Raw genomic sequence first — 23282 nt, forward strand, 5'->3', positions numbered from 1 at the left:
GGCGGGACTGGCCGAGAAGTTTCTAGAGACGCAGCGGGGTCCGGCGGAAGGCGGGGCAGCGCCGGGGGCCGGGGCTAAAGTTCGCATCGCACGAGCACACGAAAAGATTTTTTTTTTTTAAATCCTCCTGCAGGCAGGCGCGGGTGGCTGGTCCGTGGCGAGCCTCGCAGAGGGAGCAGCGGGGGTGCAGGGAAAGTTGTTCAGTTCGTGCTCGCTGCATGCAGGGTCCCACAGCTCAGAGAGGCTGAGTTTATGGCTTGTTGCACACACACACACACACACACACAGAGTTGCTGCAATGTGGCATCGTTAACTTCTGATCGCCTGTGCACCGGAGTGATTACATGGCGCTGCTTTGAGTTTGCACGGATGCACAAGCAAGCCGTCAGCGTTCCTGGGATAGCCAGAATAACTGATCCCATGTTAACGTTTCATTCCCACCATGACATTCATGCAGGGTTTGTTTGCCTTTTCCTTGCCCTGCCCAACAACTTGTCCACGCTCCCTGGCAGCTGCACGCATTGTGCCCCCGTTGCCCACGAGAGGAGGCTACCAGCACGTTCCCGAGTTTTCTTGCACTTTCTCTTCCCCTTTCCTCTCTGACACACTTTTCAGACGTTCCCTAAGTGTGTGGGGGCGTGGGGTGGGGTTGGTGCTGCAGCACCCGAGCCGGTCTGGGCAGCGCCCTCTGCTGCCACTTCCGGGTGTGTGCAGCAGACATGCGGATAATGCTGCCGCCATGCGATGGGACATCCGTGCAGCCGGCTCCCCCTGGCGTTCGACTCCCAGGGCAGCACCGCCTCTGGCACCAGCTGCAGCATTCCCAGCAGTCAGCTCTCCCAGTGAGAGTAGGATTGTGGTTTCTGGCTGGTACCTAATCTTCTAACTGTGGTGCTGCAGCAATATACTCTGCATTTCCTTCTTTCATTCACGGTGCTTTGGCTGCATCTGGGAATTGCATTTCAGCAGGATGAATGTTTGCACCGAGCTCTTAGACAAAAGCTCCTTCAGTAAAGGACTTCCACTGATGCCCTGTGATATTTGACTGCTCTCCTTTGAAAGCTGCTAGGTTTGCCTTTAACTGACAATCTGGGTAGGTGCCCAGTCCTGCAGTGAGCTCTGTTTGGGGACTCCTGGACCCATGTGGAGTTTAGTGCAGCATCAAGGCCTTGACTGGTGGTGCTCTTACATCTGGAGAGGAAAGGATGTATTGTGGGATGAGTATGATCCCACTAGTTTTCTTCCCTCGCCCTTCCATTCCCTGCTCTAGAAACATTGTTTTTATACATTATAAAGTTGTCCCCAATTGCACATTATTCGTGTATATGACAAGGTGAGAGAAAAGCAATTACGAACATATACAGATACCATGTCATGGTATTGAAAATCTCAAGAGATCAATAAGTCAGCCCCCACAAAATCATCAGATTAGCCCCCAAAGTCATGAGATTTTAAAAAACAAAACAAAACATCATTTTTTAGTCTGTCTTGACTGTTTAATTCCCCTCTACTCCTCTGCCAGAGTGTGTGAGAGAATTTCAGGTTTAATGCATAATACTCAGTCCTGCCATAAGTGCAGGGGACTGGGCTAGGTGACCTCTCGAGGTCCCTTCCAGTCCTACAATTCTAAGCACAGCAAAAATGCACACCTCTCCCAGGCTGCCCAGATGGAGACTGCACTGATTCTCTCCTCAACCCTAAGAGAGGAACTGTCATTCATTCCCAATTACTGGGTTACTTTCTCCCCCAGTAACTATTTCCTTTGACAGAAGAAGGGCTGGATGGTAAATAGCTGAGAACCACTGACCTAATTAGTGTGTCATGGTTCATACTGGCAGGCAGAACTGATATTACTTCTTAGGGCTGATGAGTTACAGATATACCCATTAAAGTACTTTACATTAACTTCTGAATTTAGCTGAAAGGGTGTAGAGGAATAGATGGGGTGGGGGAGGTTAGACAAAAATGAGTATTGTACTGTGTAGGCAACAGCAGAAGAAAAATATGCTCTGTCCTGACATATGATTAAACTCATACGTTTATTCAGTGCTGCAATAAAAGAACAGCTGACATATTCACAAATAACTATGAAATAATTACCCAGGGTTAGCTAATGGACAACTAATCAGTAATCAGGATCCTTAGGGACCAGAGTGTTATGTAATCTCCCTTTGTGAAATATTAAAAAAAAAAAAAAATTAGTGTTGAAAGTATTTGTAATGTTCCAAAAATGACCCTGTATAATGACAGTATTTCTATGTCACAACTTATATCAATCATTCATATAAGTGATAATGTCACAGTAAACACACAATGGGATTGATTTAGCCTTTTGCAAGAAGCAACACTTCCCTGACACCCCCCACCTTCTCTGCCCAGGCAGCACTCCCCTTCTTCCACCTCCGCCCCCCTCCCCACTGTTCCAGGGATTCTTCTCCGCCTGGGACCTGGCATCTGCTCTTCCCAGAGAAGTCCTGGAATGGAGGGTGTTGTGTGTGAGCAGTGTGCATAAGGGGAGCGCTGCCAAGGCCCAGCTGCGGCAGGGGTGGCTCAGGCTCCACTCTTCCTGCAGTCACATTGTGCTGCTGTTGTGTCCGGAGCGGACAAGGCATTAAAAATGGCAAGGATGGAAGAGCTTCTCACGTCATCGCAAAAGCTCCTCCTGCAGACTCCAAAATTCAGTGACTTGCGATTAATTCACAAGAGTTGGCACCACTGGAATATTACCAAAGACTGATGCTTCCAAAGAACTTAAGGGTGGGCTAAACTTAGACTGTAAACTTTGTACCTGGGGGAGAGAACATTAAGGGCTCATGCTACACGCAGAAATGGCACCAATTGAACTAACTAGGTTTGACGTGCTAGAAGGGAGAATTTAGGAAAGGTAGAAATGAGGAAGAGGAGAGAAGCTTGGTGAAAAAGTCTTGTATGGGTGTCCCTGACGAAGGGAATGTCATGGGGGAAAAAAGCAAGGAAGCAGGAAGAAGAAAAGCTGCAAGAAGAAAATGTTGTCACTGGCGTAGTGAAATTGATGGCATGGAGAGACACGAATAGACACAAAGGCCCTGTTGCTCATTTACCCCTGCTTTAAGACCCCTTATATTGCCAGAGCATTGCAAAGCAGCCTGACTGTAAAAAGAGATTCAGGCCCACGGTGAAAGATGTAGATCAAAGATGATTGATATAGGCCTCACAAGCGAAAGACAAGAAGTATGCAAGGCAAAAGGCAGCCAGTGGAGGTATTCAAAGAGGGCAGAGGATTTGAACAGAATACCAGGTGAGAATGATGAGTTTTGGACAGACGGGAAAAGGTAATACCAGAGAGGATAAGTGTGCAGTAGTCAAAGTGGCTCACATGGGTATAAATTGGCAGCTATGACTAGATTTAGGTTGGAAATTAGAAGGTTTCTAACCGTCTGAGGAGTGAGCTTCTGGAACAGCCTGCCAACAGAGCTGTGGGGGCAGAAAACCTAACTAGTCTTAAGAAGGAGCTTGATAAATTTATGAAGAGGATTATATGATGGGATTGCCTGTGATAATGGGACTGGATGCAATGACCAAGGGAATGTCTTGCAATCCTATGTCCAAAGGGGAAGGTAATAGGTTGCTTTGAAGTAAATCCCTATTTCCTAGGCACACACTGGTAATTAGCTACATTAGCATAAGGTAATCGACTATCTTTACAGATAGTTATTACAGACTTCAAAGAGAATGAAAACAACGGACAAGACTACATTCAAGTTCCATCTAAATGTTAATATCTTCTTCTGGTTTTTGAACTAACAGAATATAGTGACAGACAGGAACTATTTAGTTACATCGATAACCGCTAACAAGTTTATAGGTAAATATAGACATACAGACCCATTATTCACTTCCAGTCTCTTAACAATGCAAGTCTAAACTTCAAAGTTCTAGCTAGGTATAATAAATGGCTCTAATTACCATTTGTATCTCCTTCCAAAAGGTTTTTGAAGGTTGATTTTGGGTCATTCAGCCTGCTAGGGCTTAACCCTTCCTGGCCCAGTGTCATAGCCACTAAGTTGAGGAAACTGCTCAACCAGGAGGCTTCTGCCAGCTTCACGCAACCCCCCCACTTGTTCTTGATGATGGCATAACTGCAGTGGTTTACAGATTGATTGTAACTGATGGGGTAACTGCAGTGGTTTACAGATTGACTGTATGCCATCATTTCCAGCTGGATGAATTCAATGCTACCAAAAGACAAGTGCAGCTGGACTCCATACCTTGTGTAGGAGATGATTTTCCACTCCTCCAGTAAGTGTATCAGGTGCTTGTTGTGTAGCAGATATCCACCACAAATACATTACCCAGGAGGAAGCACATGGGAGTGTGAAGATGGGACTCCATGCAGATGAGGATGATGATGGGAGTGTTTCTGAAAAAAGTGATCAGATAAATGAGTAAGAACACCACAAAGAGGATACCTGTGTACTCCATTGATTGGAGAGTCCCAGAAATATGAATTAATCTGCCCCCCAGGTCTGATTATTTTCCCCCATTATATTGACAATGACTGATCTTCAGAGACAACAGTAAAGGATGCAAAATTTAGGAGGGGTGAAATTCTGAATATGGGAATGTTTGAACTTGTGAAGAGTCATATTTTAACCTGTTTGGGCCTTTCTTGAAGTTAAGAGTTGTGGCCATGTGTTGCTGGAAAGATAATCAACATTTTCAATACAGTCAAAACTGAGCGATCATTGTTATTGGTCAAATCTGAGACTTATCTGTCAATGATAAAATAGAAACGCTAATAAGCAATAAGTCCCAGTATTTAATTTACCTTGCTAGCGGGTATCGAAGCTGGTAAAAATAAATAAATTAAATAGCACCGACTATTGCCTGTAGAATGGCCTTCAAGTCTTAAATTGTGAGCATTGGCTGCATCATTTTATGATATGGAACAAATTTAGTGTGCTACAGAAGGGACTTCTCATACTTACAAATTGTACAAAATAGAGTTACACATGTCTTTAATTTAAATCAAAGGACTGAAGTAATGATACACTCCTCTGATCACCTAGGGTCCCAGTGTCTCCTCACTATACCTAGAAAGTATCAATGGCAGATGAGAATTCTCAAATACTGTCCTTAAAGTTTAATTCCTACCCATAGTGAAATAATAGAATAAACATTGAGACCAACATTAACAGACAGTCAGAGGGTAACAGAACCATACGCAATAGGCACTGTGGGATTATAGAAAAAATCAGGTCAAGGGGAGGTGACTGGTAGGATGCCATTAATTGGAGTTAGGACCAGACTTATTTACAATGTTCATTAATGCTCTGGGGGCAAATAGCAGATTAATGATGTTTTCAGACGATATTAAATAAAAACGAGATGCAGAGATCTGTGAGGATAGAGAAATAATATAAAGGGACTGTGATGGGGCTCACTCACCCTCAGAGCGCCCCCTTGTGTTGGTGCAGGATATTGCCACTATCTGTGGCTCCTGCTGGCCAGGCTTCTGTGTCTTACTGGCCAAGTTACCTTAGTTCAGACCTCTTCAGGGGTATCATAAACAAGTTCAAACAAAACTGTCCTCTTGGGCTACTGAAGACTTTTCTTCTCTGCTCACAGACCTCCCTCAGGACTTTCCTTGCAGGAGACTGCGCTGCCCCTCTAGAGTGCTGCCCTCTTTCATGCTTGTTCTAGCTCTAGCTCTAGCTCTCTAGCTCACTCGCTCTCTCTCTCTCTCTCAGCCAGAGTCATCTGTCTCCTCTACTGAGCTCCTTCCGTCTACTTGTTATGGCTGAGCTCCACCCCCTCTGGCTGGGAGTCAAATTAGCTGCTCACCTCCCCAGGTGCAAAGGCTGACTAAATGGGTGCATTTGCTAATCTTGCAAGGGATGGCGGTTAAGCCCTATCGCAAGGACCTAGAGGGATTAGAAACATGGTCATAAGCAAACCAAATAAGAATCAGCTTGGAAAAATGCAAGCTAATGCATCTGAAAAAAATCTCTGAAACAGATACGCAATGGGAAGCAGTGATGCTGGGAGAGAAGTAAAGGAGAGAGGGAGGAACAATCTAGATGTGAATTTGCAATGTGACATAGTAGTGAAAAAGGCCAATTTTGAACGCCACAAACAAAAGCATAGAGCAGAGAGTTCCTTGCTATACGGCTCTTGTTCAAACACACTTGGAGTGCTGCGTCCAGGTCTGGGCAACACATTGTCACTGAAGGGAGTTCAGAAACGAGCAAAAATATCCGGGATTGGAGGGATTGATTTCCGAGACAAGGCTACGGCCTTGGTGCAGCAAGGTGCTCAAGCTCCTACCTAATTTTGAAGGCCTTGCCAAATGGGGGCCTAAAGAGCTAACCCTATATAGCTGGGCTAATGCGACAAGGTGGTGTGTGATCAATATACGCTGAATCTCACGTCGTTATTTTCTGCCCGTGTTTCTCTCTAGCTCCATTTATGTTATTTCTCTTCCTGCACTGCTGTGCACCGCTACTCCCTATTTAGTATTATCTGCCAGTTTTGCTTACCGGATTTTTACTCTCCTTTCCAGATCATTGATGTAAATTTTAAATAAGACTAGATCCAACACTGATCTCCGTGGTACCCTGCTAGGCACTAGTTACTTTTGTGTATGGTCTTTCACCTTGTTTCCTATCCAGGATAATAGTTTTGTCTAAGACATTTTAATGAAGTTTTCAGTTGTTTTCATGAAATTCAATATAATTTTTTATTTAAAAAAGATCTAAATACATGATATCTGCTGCATTTATTTCATCCACTAATTTTTAAATTCTACTTTTAAAAAAATTATATTAAGATTGCCTGGGAAGATTTATTCAGTATAATCGTAAGTTTCTTACTCTTTAACATTCTGTCAGGCACTGGATGGATCCAAATGGATGAACATTAATGTCATCAAAAAGGATGTTGTTGACTTTAAACATTGGTTGTTTAGTTTAGTTGGTCAATTTAGACACTGCAACATCTTACTAAGCTTGGAAGTTATAGCACTTTGACCTCTGCTGATGCTATATAATTATAAATAATAATAGTTAATAGATGGTGATTGCCAGCATCATTTTTCTAACCATTTTTGAAAATTGGTCTTATGTTTTCTTTCCATCCGTTTTCTGGTAATTCCAAACAAAATAATTTTCAGTAGTTTAGTAACTTCATTTACTAATTCCTTTGACGACTTAGAATGCATGTCACTGTCCCAGCTGATTTGTACATGTTCACATTTTTCCTTACTGTGAATTTTATCAACAACTTCTGTTATATGCATGCATTGCAACCAGGGTTTGGGGCCGAGCTGAGTGCCGGGACCCGAGACTGAGCTAGGGGCAGAGTGGGGCTGGGTGGTGCTCCTGGCCCCATCTGGGGTGGGATTTCCCAGACTGACACCCTCCCTTCACAGCTAGAGAGGTTGGGAATTCTCCTCCCCTAACTCCTCCTCTGTGGCTCCGTCACTGTCTCCTCTTCCGTTCCCTTCATTTTCTAATAAAGAGGACTCACTGACTGTGAGGATTTGAAGTAACAAAACACACTGACTATTGGATTGCAGGAAGCAGAGATTTTCACATGTGAGTGAGTGATTCCCCCTGCTGGGACCTGAGCAGGTGAGAAGGAACTGAGATTGTTTTTGTACACACATGGGAAGGGCCAGAAGAGAAAAGGGGTGTGGAAAGATTTATTCGTGGATTAGTCACCTAAAGGGAGAGGTTGTGTTTAAACTGGCCTGCATAAAGTGCTGGATAATACTCTAGGGCGCAATTCTACAGTGGCTGAGGAGGGGAAAGGTGGGTGCTCTCGGTGTGATTGAATAGTGAACCAGATCTCTTTCATATTTCTGGGATTCTGTGTTTTTCTCAATCCCTGGAGTGACTCCCATGGCCAGACAGACAAACATTTTTCACCTTCCAGGGACTCTTTTTTTTATTCGAAAGCAGAACTGACCTGGATGAGCTTGTGCTTCATTAAAAGAATCCCCCTGTTTTAGTGATGATTGCACCACGAGGCTGATGATACTGCTGTCACCCTGACTCTTCCTCACTCCATGCACTCCCCAACTCCTGTCACATGATTATGAATTAGTAGTAGTAGTATCAGAGCACTTAGGAGCCCTAGTCAAGGACCAGAACCCCATTGTGCTAGGTGCTGTACAGATCTAAGCTGTAACTTAGAATCTCTTTGGGGCAGGGACAGAGCCTTTCTTTGTCTTCTGCAAGGCACTTAGCACGCCTTTGGGAGCTATACAATAATTACAATACAGCTGGCAAAAGGTGCCGGATCAGTTGAGAGCCCATGGAGATTGCAGCCCTGCATTTATTTTAAATGAAGAGGGGTGGGAAGGCAGATGCAATACTAAGATTGTATTGTGACATGTATGAAAGTCAAGAAATCTAAGTGATGACTGGTGGGATAATGGCGTTATTATTAAAACAGTTTCCAACTCATCCACGCTGCACCAACATGCCGTGTTCTGGTAAACGTCTGGGAGTGCAGATCCCTTGACAGGAGCAGGGCCTTGATGTCAGTTTGTATTCCTTAAAACAGGAGCAGCTACAAGCGAAGGATTTGGGGCCAGATTTTGCTACTGTGACAAACTGCCCACTCTGCTATGGTGGGTCCCACGCTTGCTCTCGTGTGGTAGGCAACCACCTGTTGCCCTGTCTCTGGATGTTGGTGCCTCTGTTGGGCACAGGTGGGGGAGGGGGAAGGACCCAGGCCCACCCTCTACTCCAGGCCCCAGCCCAGGGGCCCTATGAATAGCAGCTATGTGCTACTGACACCGCTCGCAGATGAACTTCTTTCCTCTGGGCTATTTCCCCCTCTCTATTCTCTTGTCTCTTTCTCATGGCTCTTGGTCTGGTTCCTCTAGTTGATCACACCACTCCTCCTACACCACTGCCAGTTCTCCTTCCTTCCTTCCTTTTTTTTTTTTTTTTTTTTGCCCCCATCTGGCTGGAGCAGGGGGTTTTATCAGGACTCTAGCTGGGCCTTAATTGGCTTCAGGTGCTCCTAATTAACCTGTAGTAACCCCTGCTCAGTCTGCAGGGAACAAGGCCCAGAACATTCTGGGGCTTGTCTATCTCCCTTCTAGGACCCTCCACTGGGGGAGGGTCCTTTAGCAAGCCTGCCCACTCCCCAGATTACAAATAGGAGGACCTTCGTGCGGCTATCTGGCCCTTCTGTCTCACACTACTCTTAACCAAGCTGAGGAATACCTTACTCCATGACTAGTCCCATAGGGTACTCCTCATCTTGAATAAGGATGCGTAATCTGACCAGTTAGTTTTTGGAGTAAATGACAGGAAGCCTGATTCTCTTCTCACTTACACTAGTGTAAATGTGTCAGTGAAGTTACACCAGTGTAAAACTGATGTGGTGGAGTGGAGAATCGGGCTCCGAGAATAAGGACTACTTGGTTGCCTTTCAGTCCCTAGCTCTGACACTGTCTTGTTGTGTGAACTTGAGCAAATCACTTAACTAGAGTTGTGCAAAACTCGCTGGCTTCAGTTCACAGATTGTGTCAAATTTTTCTCATATCCCATAGTTTCAAACTCCAGAGTTTCCCTTTCAGTTTAGAGCCCATTGAAACCCCGAGTGGCAAAGACGGAGCTCAGAATGAAACCAGCGAGCATGGTTAAACTATTTGGATTGGATATGGCTTCCCTAGGGTTAATCAGGACTGCTCACAATTACTAAAATCACTTAAAAACGGTTTTGAGCAGCAACAAAATCTCAAACAAAATGTAGGCACGATGGAGGATGTTTCCATGCACATCCAAAGACAAGCAATGGGTTAATAGTGCCAGGACTGTTAGCTGGGACGCCATTTCTGAGCCCCTTGGAGCTGGTGAGAAATGAATCCGGATGGAAGATCCTGTTCCTCCTCCGCCCAGAGCCTGTTCTCCTCTGTTAGCAGATCAGGGACTTGCTTTCAGGGCAGCCAGAGATGACATGACCGTTTAGTGGGTGTTTGTGAAAGCCAGCTAGGTGCGGCTTCAGTGTTTGCTTGGGACGGAATGGGAGGGGAAAGGCGAGGCCCTGCCCCGAAGACTGCTGCTCTCTTCCTCTCAAAGGCATTCCTTTGCCGTGCACGGAGTCAGCACTGGGGACTCCGGAGTGGCAGGAGCTGACTGGCACCAATGCAAACAGCCCAACGCTAAGCTTTGCTGTTTGGACAGTCTGGTAAGACGGAGTGTCAGCTTAGCGACGAAGATCATTTTGGTTAAGATTTCAGCCAATTTTTTCAAAATTGGGTGCCTAAAGGTGGGCATTTAAATAAGGGTCCTGATTTACAGAGGTGCAGACCACACCCGCAGCTCCCATTGACTTCAGGGGCGTTTGAGGGTGCTCAGCACCTCCTGAAAATCAGGGGGCTTTTATTTAGGTGCCTAATTTTGGACCCCCATGTTTGAACATTTTACCTTCATTCTATACTGCCTGATAAAGGAGAAGAATTTGTTAAGTTGCGCGTAGGTAATACGGTGTGTTTCGTGGGGATTAATTCTTTAACTGCAGATTGAGTTATTGATCTCTATCTCTTCATCTATCCTCAGGGTTTATACTGCCACCCAGCACTGTAGTATCTGAGCATCTTTCCTGTAAAATCAATAGCAATCACAGCCCCCACTGCGGTCTCTGGCACCTCTCCCTGCCACAGGGAAGGTCTAAAGGGGAAATCTTTACTACTGCCTGAGTTTATCATTTTTTGCTTTACCTCCTTCCATGATGTGTAATGGGATTAGTTCTGGCAGGAGTTTTCTCCTTGTCTAAATATTTTGCTGTGGTGAGAGTTGATTCTGGACTTGTCACTGGTTAAATGACAAACACAATGCTTGAAAACCCCCAAACAGACACCAAATCCTCTCCCCCGCCCTCTGGGAAAGGTGATATGTCCACAAAGTGCTGGAGAAGCAGAGGAGCAGGAAAGGGAGAAGGCGAGAGACAATGGAGAGCCTGAGGGTAGGTCTACACAGCACTTTGGAGCCTGCCAGAGCAAGCGTCCCAAACTGGGCAGACAGATTTGGGCAAGCAGGGCTCATGCTAGCGCTCTAGAACTGGCTGTTTGGACAGCGCTTTGAAGTTGCGGGTTTAGGCACTAAAATTTGCCTCCATCCTAGGCTTCAGAGCCTGAGCTCCGGCTTGAGCCGCAACACCTTCAAAGCGCTGTCTCTACACAACTATTTTTAGAGCACTTGCGGGACCCCCTACCCCCCCCCGCAGCCCAAGTTTGTCAAGCCGGGCTGGGAGAGGCTCCCGAATGCTGTGTGCACATGCTCTGCTGTAGCACTGCAGCATAAAGGCGACCTACGCTGGGCGGGGGGCGGTTCTCCTGTCCGCGTAGGTAATCCACTTCCCTGAGAGATGGTAGCTAAGTTCACAGAAGAATTCTTCCATCAACCCAGTGCTGTCTACACGGGGACTGAGGTCGGCTGTGCCACTCAGGGGTGTGGATTTTTCATACCCTGAGCAACGCAACATAGCGGGGTTGATCTTGTTTTCTGCTGTAGACCAGCCCTCAGTGGTTGCAGGGCTGAGACCCTCGTTTGTAAACAAAGCCCATTTGCTGGGGGCTCACCGTGGGACAATTGACATGGCCATTGCCAGTCACTTTTCCGAGTTGAACCGCACTGCAATAACGCTTTTCCTTTCCGTCAGATAAAAGGAAACTGAAGATGAAGCCCTCTGACACCTATCAGCTGCTGGTGGACAGTGTTGGGCAGTGGGATTTTACTGGAGATTTTGTTCCGGGTGAGTTATTGCTCACAGGAGACGCTGCATTCCCGGTGGTGGTAAGCCCCGAGAAGCAGGTGGTTATTGCTGTTTCTCAGTATGGAAAGGGCCGGATGGTGGTCGTTTCCCACGAGGCGATCCTGGAGAATCCCAACTTTTCCCAGTTCCTTAGAAATGCTGTGGACTGGCTCAGACCCTCCCCAGAGGCGCAGGTCGGAGTCCATAGGAGCCTGGATCCCCTCTCTCAGCTGCTCCTGGGGTCCAGCACTAAAGTGCAGCCTGGAGTGGGGTTCAGTGCCTCTCTAGGGGTGTACTGCACACATGCCTATGATGACGCTCAGGCAGAGGAACTGGTCCAGTTTGTAAAGAGAGGTGGAGGCCTGCTCATCGGAGGTCAAGCCTGGTTCTGGGCCAGTCAACATGATGCGGAGAAGGTGCTGTTTGACTTTCCTGGAAACCGAGTGACCAGCGTGGCCGGCGTATACTTCACAGGCAACACAGTGGGGACAGGGAGCTTCAAAGTCTCAAGGAAAATACCAAAGATCCCCTTGATCGTTCAGTGAGTAACACTTCCCAGCTTTCTCATTACTGACTTTGTCCCAGTAAAATACAGCAAAGGGAGATTTATATAAATGCCCGGGAAAAGGGGGAAATGCCCCATTTCTCAATACCAAGGGATGGGAGAGGTTGTGCAGGTTATTATCCTGGCAGGGAAGAGGGGGCTGTCCTCTGGTTAATCAAGCCCTAGTGAAAAAGAGCAGAGGTGTCCTGGCTAGTCATTTGGCAATGGGTTAAACTACAGAACCCGAAAGGATTGTTTCCCCAACAAGAGAGAATATGAGCAGGGCCCCGAGGGGGAGGGTTTCATGTCTGTGGGGCAACTAGCTGTTTCCCTGCCCAGCTTTCAGGGTCCCACCTGATCCAGGCCCTCTCAACTCTCAGGACATTATTTCCTTTCTTCAGTCTCCCTAGGGACTATGGAGTTCTCTACTGACTGCGTAACAAACGGAGTAGCCCAGCATCCTTCAGTGGTTAGCCTCTTTCCCTGCCTTGTTCTGGCCCCTGGCACAGAAATAAATTTCACCTATAGCAAATAAAACTGAGCTTTAAGGCCACCTACATGCCACAGGGATTGGAGTCGTGTGGCAAAGAAGCTGGGAGAAGAAATCAAATGAGGAGCACGGAATTTTTAATTCCTGCCCTATGGAGACACAGGTGTTATTTATTCACACACTCTATCCAGGGGCTGCTCTTCTGTGTGTTTCCAGATAGGAGCAGATTTGTCACAAGTGACAGAGGGGAAATTAAGTTTGGTGAAATTATACAGCAAATTCAGGGGTAAATGAAACCAAAGCATGCAACACGGCTTTAACGGCAGTGACACGCAAGAGTCACGTGGGAACAGCAGAAGGTGAAATGATGAGTAGGACTGATGTGAAAGAGGAATCTTGGGAAGCAGAGGTTACCGGATAGGGAAAGGGTGGCTATGCATGACAGAGATCAGGCACTTGTTTCAACTTGGGTCACTGATACATATTTATAGACAGGGGTAGTCCTCTCCTCTGAGCAGGAGCAGTCGGAGAGTTAAGGAAAAGATCTTTCAGCTTGACAAGAAGATGCATTTTGGAGATGGTTTAGATACGTTAGGCCTCTGCTATAATAGTTTTGCCAACTCCAGGGGTTCAAAAATCATGAGTCAGGCCTGTTGAGATTGGGTTAAAAAATCACGGGAGTTAAAAAAACCCAACACACGGAGTATAGGCTGGGTTCTTTTCTTTTGTCTCCTGGGTTCTGAGCCGTTAGGTCACACTTGGGGCATGTTTTCAAGCTTCTCTTTGCAACTCTGCAGGCTCCAAACCGACTTTGTAAAACTGAAGGCTGAGATTCTCCCATTTTCAGCAGCTGGGGCTTTCAGAAAGACCCCCAATGGCGCAAGACTCCCTGTGACATGGCAAGGGCCAGCACTGCAGAGCATGGGCAGGGTTGGGAGGTGAGCTATGGGTGGCCTGTCTGGTGTCCGTAACATCTTTAATGACTCTGTGACCGTATGAAGGATGTCGGGATTGAGCCTAAGCAGGGATGCCTCTTGATTTTGCAGACACGGGGCTAATCTCAGCCACGATGTGGAGCTTCTTCTCAATGGTGTGTCGGAACTGGATATAGTGACGGGCGGGGTGCCCTCCCCCCTGCTGGTGCATGGCCTGCTGGCCTTCCCCCTCGGCCTGGACAGCTCCCACCGCTGCTTCCTGGCTGCAGCACACTATGGCCGGGGGCGGGTGGTGGTGGCATCTCACGAGGGCCAGCTGTGTGCCCCGAAACTGGCCGGGTTCCTGCTCAATGCTGTACGCTGGCTGGATGCTGGGAGGCAGGGGCTGGTGGGGGTTGCCGCCCACCTGCAGGGGCTGTGTTCCCTGCTGTCGCAGGAGGGGCGGAGGTACCGGGTATCGGAGCTGTCGAGCAACATGAGCGTCTACTGCTGCCCTTCTCACGGCGACCGAGAGGCGGAGAAGATCCAGGCCTTCGTGGCGGAGGGCGGAGGCCTGCTGATTGGGGGCCAGGCCTGGTACTGGGCCTCCCAGAATCAAGGCCGAGCTGCCGTTGCTGGCTACCCTGGCAATAAAATCCTCAACCGCTTTGGGATCAGCATCCTGGGCACCAGCATCAAGGCAGACAAATACCCAGTGCTGCTCCCAGGGCAGCCTTCCCATCCCTACCACTTCCGCCAGGCCCTCTCCCTCTTCCAGAGAGACGTGGACAAGGAGGAGGCGCTCGGAGCCCCCCTGGCAGACTGGCTACAGAGGCTGGGCCAGGACTGCTCCGCCTTCCTGAGGATCCCGGCTGAAGACTGCCCCGCGTATGCCTCGCTCCACCGCCTCCTGCTCAAAGTGCTGCGCAGGGGCGGGATCCCGCAGGTCAGCAAGAGGAACCCAGTCAAGAGCAACTCCAAGGAGGCAGCCCTCTTGTGCCTGGCGACTCAGCTCTCCCAGACCATGACGGACTGTGCCGTCCTGGTGCAGAAACCCGCCGATGGGGTCTGCACGCTCCCGCCCGCCCCTCCTGTCACCCTGGAAATCGATGGCACAAATGCAGGTGAGAGGAACAGTCTCTCCACCTGCCCCATGTAACACACACACACTCCTGCTGAGACTGCACTTTAACACCAAACTCATCCATTCCTTTGTGCAGATAACGCCTGGCTGCTTCCACCCGTCAGAGGGGTGTGGTGTGGAGCTAATGCATTGGCGTGTGGTTGCATGCACTGTGAGTGGCTCTGTGTTAGAAGTGACCATGCTGTGGTGTTGCAGTCTGTGAGTGTATAACGTCTGGGTTGTGAGGTGTGTGGGGTGTGATTGCTGAATGGTGGCTTAGTTGGTGATAACATAGATTTTTTTCAGATCAGATGTGGAGTCTTTATTCACACTGTTGCGCACTTACTCGCACAAGTTGTCCAATTACCTTGAACAGAGCAAGGGCTCTACAATCTGACCCTTAGTAATTGTGCTGAAATAGACTTGAACAACCTGAACTCCAAGTTAAGGGAGTGTTTCTGCGTGGGCAGTATAAACAGCTGTGTGAATTCAGCTGCTTATCATGGCTTTACCACCTTTGCTTGGCAGCTGATGTTTGCAGCTCCCTAGGGTGGCTGTCTGGAAACAAGTCCCGCTGCAGTGAAATGCCAGGGTTACCCAGGCTTTAGTTAGGTCTAGGAGGGGGAAAAAGCCCCTGATGTTAAAATTTCTCATGCTTTCAGCCAACAAACACATCGTCAGCACGCCTGGTAACACACAGGCCGATGCTGAGTGTTCTGAGCAAGAAAAAAAAAATCAGATTCTTTCTTCGCACTGTGACAACTCAAAACTGCATTACTTTAACCACGGAAATGGGCAGGGGCCAGGAGTGCGGAAAGGCCCAGAACCTCAAAGGTATTTATGTGCCTAACTCCCATTATTGTCACTGGGAGTTAGGTGCGTGCATGCCTTTGAAGACCAGAATCTAAGTCTTCTGTATTCAGGCCTCTCTTCTGTGATTCTTTACAGGTGGGACAGCGTGGCTGAGTACAGGACTTTATCTACCGGATGGGAACACGGCCGTGATAACGTTTCCTTGCACGGTGACCAGTGCTGGTCTGCAGGTGATTTCTATTAAACTGGCTGGTCTTTATACACTGATACATTTGTGAGGTGCTCCTATCACTGCCATGAGTTGAAACAGTTCTCAGGAATTATTATGCCCAGTCCTGCTCCTTTCTCATTGCTTCTTCTCTGCTACCACCGTGTGGCTGCTTCATGCCAGTACGTTTTTAAAAATTCCTGGCGATTTCCTCTGCTCTCTCTCATCTCTTTCCTGTAATATTCCTCCCCATTTTGCTTTGTTGGTTGGGCCTCTCGCTGCTCCCCAGGGTGCTGTGCTCTCCCCTCCACCTCTGCTTCACTGTAGCAGTGGAGGGAAGGTGGGGAGGGGACCAGACAGCCGCCCACACTGGGGCAGGACCTTTGTGCAGAAATAAGCTGCAGTCCTCTGTGTGTTACGTTACAGGATTCTGGTGCTGGTGCAGTGTTCCCTGGGGACTAACCAGGGATGCCAGAGGCAGCTGCCCAGGCAGCGTCTCACCCACACATTTCACGTTCTCCAGCTTGCTTCCTCTTTGCTGTCCAGGGAGCACCTCGAAGGGTACGGAGGAGTTCAGTCTCTGTGGCCCTGCCGGTCTGTGCTGAGACTGCTGATGAGAGAGGCGTTCCGGCCCAGCTGCTCAAAGGTGCCAGTGAAATCAATCGAGGCGCCTAAAGACCTTTGAGGATCTGAGCCGTAGCGCAAGTGACGAAGGTGGTGTGTGACGGGCACAGCTGCCCTGCACTGAGCTTTCCCAACCCGCTTCACACGCCGCCGTCAGACAGCAGTTGTATCAGGGCGCCACAGGGCTGGATCGCCCTGCAGCTGTGTGTGCTTGCGTGCTAATGAAGACAGGCCCTCAGGCAGAGGACATGGGGGGTGGGGCTGCAATCTGGAGCCTGGCGCGCCTGGCCTCGCCCTGCTCTTCCCACCCTTGTGTTCCCCAGGTGCAGATCGGGTGTCACTCCGATGACCTCACCGCGGCGAAGGAGCTGAAACGGGCCCCCCTGGTGATACGCAAGTGCCACGTCAGCTGCCAGACGCATTCAGTCTCCTGCCTCTGGGGCGGCCTCCTTTACATCATAGTGCCAGGGGGAAGCCAGCTGGGGAAAGTGCCCATCACTGTGGAAGGGGCTGTCAAAGTTCCCTACTTCAAACTGGGTAGGTGTTTATCCCTTGGGGCCTTTCCCCGTGGCCCCTCTCAGCAGGGCTGTCCCTAGGCGGGTGCGGGGTCTTGGCATGCAGCCCGGAGGTGGGCTACAGCCACCCACCTCCCGCCCAGTCCCAGTGCGAAGCGTAGGGCTCCCCAAAGTGCAGGGCCCGGGGCAGTCGCCCCGATTCGCCATACTCTAGGGACGGCTCTCAATGCGCACGCAAAACAAATGTGCAGCTGTGCATATGGCAAATGGTTAATAGCAGAGCTGGCTGGAAAACGACAAAACCAGCAAATGTTGGTTTTTTTCCCCCTCTTTTTTTATAATTTTTTGTTGACAACTGCCATTTTATTGCCCCTTTGAAAGGTTCCCACCAGCCCTAGTTATTAAACATAGCTGCCCTTAACTCATTCCTCTGCCACGCCTGCGTGGCCACTTTGTGTCACTACAATAGAAATCGACAGCCACTCATTTGCTGCCTTTCCCATCAGTCTTCTCTTTATTGGTTTCTGACATTTCTTTTTCCTCCAACGGTCAAAACAAAACCAGCGTGCTGCTATTTAACCTCTGCCAATCTCCGACTCAGTGTGGGAGAAGTCACTTACTGAACGGGGGACAGTGACTCAGGAGTCCCCTGTGAATCACCCTGTATTTATTTAGTTTTGCTTTGGAATGAAGTTGATTTGGGGCCCACTTTTCATAAACTGTGAACTTGCAATTCAAATGTGTTACAGGAAAATCATTGCTAAGTTTGGAAGCATAGCGGAGGGGGACTCATGTTAAGGTCAGCGATAATAACTAGATGGAAGGCTCTGTAGTTCAATGAGGAAGGATGGTCTAGTGCTTAAGGCAGTGAGTTGAGAAGTGGGAGATTTGAATTCTGTCCTTGGCTCTGCCACAGTTTTACTGTGGGACCATGGGCAAGTCACTTAATCTCTCTGTGCCTCAGATCCCCAGTGGGACACTACAGGGGGATGATGATACTTCCTAGGAATGCTGTGATGATTAATTTATGCACGTCCATCGAGCACTTCAAAGATGTGAAATGCTCTATAAATGCCAAGTACTATTATTGTTCCTGAGAGGAGTTCATGATGAAATCAGACATTTGCAGCCAACACCCAGGGAAGATAACTGAGAGAGTGGGGCATGTTGAATGTGTTTTCCCTGTTGATACAGGAGAGACCTGTAAATGCCAGTGGCTGGCCAGCATCCGGCACTACCCTGCTCCCTGGGCCGAACTAGCTACTGAGAACATTATCCTGACGGTGCCTGCTGACAGCATCCGCCATATAGAGAACCCAGAGCCTCTGCTGACCCTCTGGGACCAGATCATGCTGGCTATAGCTGAGTTAGCTGCAGCACCAGCGAAGTTCCCAAGGCCCGAGAGGATTGTGACGGATGTCCAGATCTCAGCTGGTGAGTCTACGTCCATGTGGGCCTAACAGAGGTTCCGAAAGAAGTGGCTTTAGGCAGCAGCTTTAATTCCTTCAACGCTTTTTTGTTAAACTGACAAATGCAATGAGTCAAGTAGACATGTGAACCTCCTAGACAAGAGCTGCACGTTTCTAGTCCCTCATCTTCCTTCTCTGGGTCCTTAAGGGTGGGATGGGTGGTGCTCCCTCCCTGCCCCCTCGTGGGGACTGGACCAGGCCCTGCCGCACACCCCCCCCCTGGACATTCCTCCGGGCCCCTGCCCCACAGTTTGGGAACCATTTAGTCCCTGATCAAGTGCTCCATAAGCGTGTTTAAGGGTTCGGTGTTGGGGTGAGCTCTCATGCGGGTGTTAGTACCATGTCTTCCCTCCAGGCTGGATGCACGCGGGCTACCCCATCATGGGCCATCTGGATTCGGTGAAGGAGATGGTGACTGTGGAACACATGCGAGCCACGGGCCTGTGGGGCCCCATCCATGAGCTGGGACACAACCAGCAGCGGGCAGGCTGGGAATTCCCTCCTCACACCACTGAGGCCACCTGCAACCTCTGGTCTGTCTATGTGCATGAGAAGGTGCTGGGGATCCCCAGGGACAGGGCCCACCAGGCCCTCCAGCCCCAGTGTCGGAAGGAGAGGATAACCAGTTATCTGGAGAAAGGGGCTCAACTGAAGGACTGGAGCGTGTGGACGGCGCTGGAGACGTACCTGCAGGTAACGATGGGAGAGATGGAGCTGGAGATGGAAAGGTTTCTTTGCATTCAGTGATCCTTTGGCAGATAAACATCCTCAGGCTGGAGTCTGCTGCCCACACAAACATCTGCTCAGGACTTACGGTAGGTCTGTAAAGCACCCAGCAGGCACATGGATGGCGTAGTCTGGCAGAGCATTTCTCCGTGCCCGCCCTCTGCTGCAGGTCTTGGGCTTAGCCACCCGGGGAAAGGAGCCGCTGCTGTCTGCCAGTCTTCCTCCTGGGCAGGAAAACAGGAGCTGTTGCTCTGGTTCTTTGCACGTTAAACTCAGTGGGAGTTAAGCACCTAAATACCTGTGAGGGTCTGGGCCTTCCGTTTCGCTGTGCCGGCTGTGAAATGGGGATAACAACACTGCCCTAGCTCCCAGCTGTGTAGTGAGGAGAAATACAGAAGTAACGATTGCGAGGTGCTCAGATAGTGGGGGCCAGAGAATTAGCCTAGAGGGCTAAGAGGGGGGAGCCGTAGAAGAGCTACCTTCCCTTTCTCCCCCCGCATCCCTCGTGTGGCCTGAAGAGGAGCCATTGGCTAGACCGAGGGGAAGGGGGTGCGGGCAGGCCCTCCCCCGCTGGGCAATGGAAATAAGCCAGCATTGTTCCTGACATCAATCCACAGTGCCCCTGAGGCTCTCCTGTTCCCTCTTCCCCATCCCCTGTTCACTCTTCACCCAGCCCTTTTCACCACTGTCCTCTCCTGACAATCCTCTCCTTCCCTCATACGAGCAGCTGCCAGCACAGGGCTGCAGGGAGGTTCCTGGGACTGTGAAGCCAGGTTGTGGCTGCTCCCACTGCAGCTTGGGTCTCTGGGCTATTATGTAATCATGTGCATAGGGGGGATGTTTCTTCCTGTCCTCAGGCACATTGTCTTGTGCCCTGAAGCATGAGGGTTTGTCACCCATATAGGTTTTTCTCCTGTCTAAAGTATCTGCAGGTAGCATTTTAAAATGAAAGTTTCTACTACTGGAGATTAATGAATGCCTGTGAAGTGAGAGGCACATATACTCACAGGGGAAATTTAGATTCGTGAAGTGTTCCTTCTTCATATTCATGAGGTGTTCATTAATATTCCTGATTGTATTATGAGGCTTTGCCTGAGGCGGGATCAGGCTCAGTGTCCAATGCTGTAATCAGGGACCAAGATCATGTTTTTAACACTACTCCTCCTTGCTCCTCAGCTGCAGGAGGGCTTTGGCTGGGAACCCTTCACCCTCCTCTTCTCTGACTACCAGAAAATGTGCAACATCCCCAAGGACAACCCCTCCAAGATGAACCTGTGGGCAGAGAAGTTCTCTCGGCAGGTGAACAAGAATCTGGCTCCTTTCTTTCTGGCCTGGGGATGGCCTATCAAGGAAGAAGTCTCCTTGGAACTGGCTTCTCTTCCAAACTGGGAGGAGAACCCAATGAAGCAATACATACCTGTGAGGAAATAAAAAGCCTGGGCAATTAGTCTCTAAAACTAATCCAACAGCCTCTTACATTTCCTTTAAACTGTACCAGAGTTTGCATTGGTCTAGGTATACTTAGTCCTGCCTCATCATGGGAGGATGGTCTAGATGACTTCTCAAGGTCCCTTCCAGCCCTTTGTTCCTATGATTGTGCTCCCACACTGTCTGATTCCGATTTTATATCCACAACCTCTATCCTTCCCCTGGACAGTGGGACATGTACTTGCTGTGCCCCTATTTTTGGTCTGAGTTCTTTAGCTTGTTGTTCTCTCTGTGTGAAATTCCCTCCTGTGCAGAGGGTCAGCAAAGATCTATGTGACGCTCAAGTTCCATGTATACCCTGTTTTGAAGGCTTAAGTAATGTGGAGGCCTTGTGGTGACCTTCTGCCTAGGAGTGAATTTCACCCCTGCTGTGCTTACTTCCTGCAGAAACTGTCTCTCCAGGCAAATGGGTGGATTAATCACTGGGTTATCTCAGGGTTTACACAAAAGAGATCCGTATCTGTAATACTAACAATGGCAAAGACAATATTGATTTCTTCTAGTTTACTGGTTTAATGTCAGTAACACGAGACCTTCAGGATACATTTCATTGGTCTTAGTTCTTTTTAAGATTTAATCTCTCTAATACTGGATAAGATTCCACACCCACAGTCATAAAACAAAGTGACCTCATAATGCTTTTATACAATTGCCATTTAGCTGAGATCCCAAATACTGGTACTTTCTTTCCACTTGGCGTTGCTGATTTTCATTTTCCTTCTGTCTTACATGTGTTCCTGGTTTTGTGGGATACCTTCCAGGAAATGCATTAGATTTGACTTCCGCATGTTCCAAAGTTACTTTCTGTTCTTTTTCTTCCATCCTGATATGAAATATTGTCCCCCATTCTTCATTCAGAAGTTATGCACAGGTGTGGGCAACACTTAAATCCCACTTTAGCCCTGTTTTGAAGACTTTAAATACAGTTTATCTGGTGCTTAGATTTTTGTGCTGGCCCTATATAGAGGGGTGAATTTCACCCTTGGTGAGTTTATAAGCAGAGGACAAGAAATGAATGGATATAAACAAATTTCTCAGAAGCCTGCCAGTTCTAATATAGGATTCTCTTGCTGGAGTGAGTTTATTTACTTTTCCTCACCAAAATGGATTTGATAATCCAAAAAAGAGAAGGGCCAAATCATTAGCTGATGTAAATCAGTGTGACTTTGTTGATTTCAATGGGGCTATGGCAAATTTCACCAGCTGAGGGTCTGACTGAACTACATGGAGACATACATTGAGGAAATCCAAATTTAAACTAACCAGTCTCATTTTACCCAGTGACAGAGATCAGTTCTTTAGCCAGAATATGCTATCCTGTGAAACGGGGGATAAATCAGAATAATATTGGCACATCAAGGAGTCGAACCCTGAAGTTCAAAGATGCTTTGCCAAGTACTGAATGCAGGATTGGGCCTCCATCGTGAAAGCAGGAAGCCCAAACAGTAATTGCAGCAATAAAACAAGAAAATGTTGGTGTAGCGACAGATCTCCAAATAATAAATGAACATTTTGTAGCTACTGTGAAACCCTGGTTGAGGGGGCAGGATCAGATCAATTAAATGAGCTGTCCAGCAAAAGTCTGAGACGCTGCTGAGGATAGCCGTTTAAGGGATTGAAATGGACCAAATAAAATTGAGCTGGAGACTCCATTAACTTCAGACTAAATAAAACCAGTGACTAAAGACCCTCCCCTTCCAATAAACTCCAACAACCGATGGGTTCACTCATGAGTTGTTCACATTAAATATAGATTTACTGGCTTCATTCATGCAGTCAGCTTGACTTTACTGAAAGGTCATTTGCTAGTGTCTGTGTTCTTGGGAGGTACTCCCTCGCTGCTAAAAGCCAATAAAGACCCTCCTGATACTGGCAAATCAAGGTTGATGTTACTTCTTCAGTGTGATTGGGAGACTAACCAACACACTTGCAGACAGACTACAAAATATATAGGCACAATAATTCTTCGGCAACATACAAGGCATGTGAAACAAAAAATCTTTGAGGCCAACAACACTGGATCTTTTGTTAGATTCTTTACTAGCAATTTTTGGCTAGAAGCAAATTGCACATAAGCAAGCCTTTCCCCCTTCCTGATTGTAAAGCATTTGACAGCATTGAATGAACTTCTGGCAAGCACCATAGATCGTAATCCACACATTTAAAGTGTGGTAGATTAGAATGGAAGGAGGGGAAATTATGCTGTCTGCAGATAATACTATCTATCTATCTATCATACTGCTCATCAGGTATTTTAATATTTGTATATGTATCTATATAATTGACGTTTCTTCCTATCCCTAACTTTACATAATTTATTATTATTACTATTATGGGAAAGCTAGATCTGAATTGACCCCTTAACCCCACTTTCATCTCCAACTACTCTCCCATCTCGCTACTCCCATTCATCTCTAAACTCATTGAACGTGCTGTTTAAACGGCTGTCTGGAGTTCTTCTTCTCCAAGTCCATCCTACAGCCATTCCAGTCTGACTTCTGGCCCTTGCACTCCACTGAAATTGCTCTCATGAAAGTCCCAAATGACCTCTGCCTAGCCAAAGCAGAGAACCAGCACCCCAACCTCATCCTCCTTGACCTGTTAGCTGCTTTTGACA

General features: G+C 48.0%; 1 protein-coding gene across 1 annotated transcript; it reads left to right on the forward strand.

Moving 5' to 3' along the window:
- The first annotated feature begins 7529 nt into the window (after nt 1-7529).
- On the forward strand, nt 7530-20629 carry LOC137141886 (TRPM8 channel-associated factor 2-like). Its single transcript, XM_067530985.1, has 8 exons — nt 7530-7610; nt 11659-12292; nt 13832-14823; nt 15771-15865; nt 16791-17004; nt 18177-18416; nt 18807-19144; nt 20354-20629. Exons 2-8 carry the CDS (start codon nt 11676-11678, stop codon nt 20606-20608), a joined length of 2751 nt encoding a protein of 916 aa, XP_067387086.1. The 5' UTR covers nt 7530-7610; nt 11659-11675; the 3' UTR covers nt 20609-20629.
- The last annotated feature ends 2653 nt before the right edge of the window (nt 20630-23282 follow it).

Source organism: Emydura macquarii, unplaced genomic scaffold (assembly GCF_026122565.2).
Source record: "Emydura macquarii macquarii isolate MOO-44397 ecotype Brisbane River unplaced genomic scaffold, CSIRO-AGI_Emac_v2 contig_3122, whole genome shotgun sequence".
In the NCBI taxonomy this organism is placed as follows: domain Eukaryota; kingdom Metazoa; phylum Chordata; order Testudines; family Chelidae; genus Emydura; species Emydura macquarii.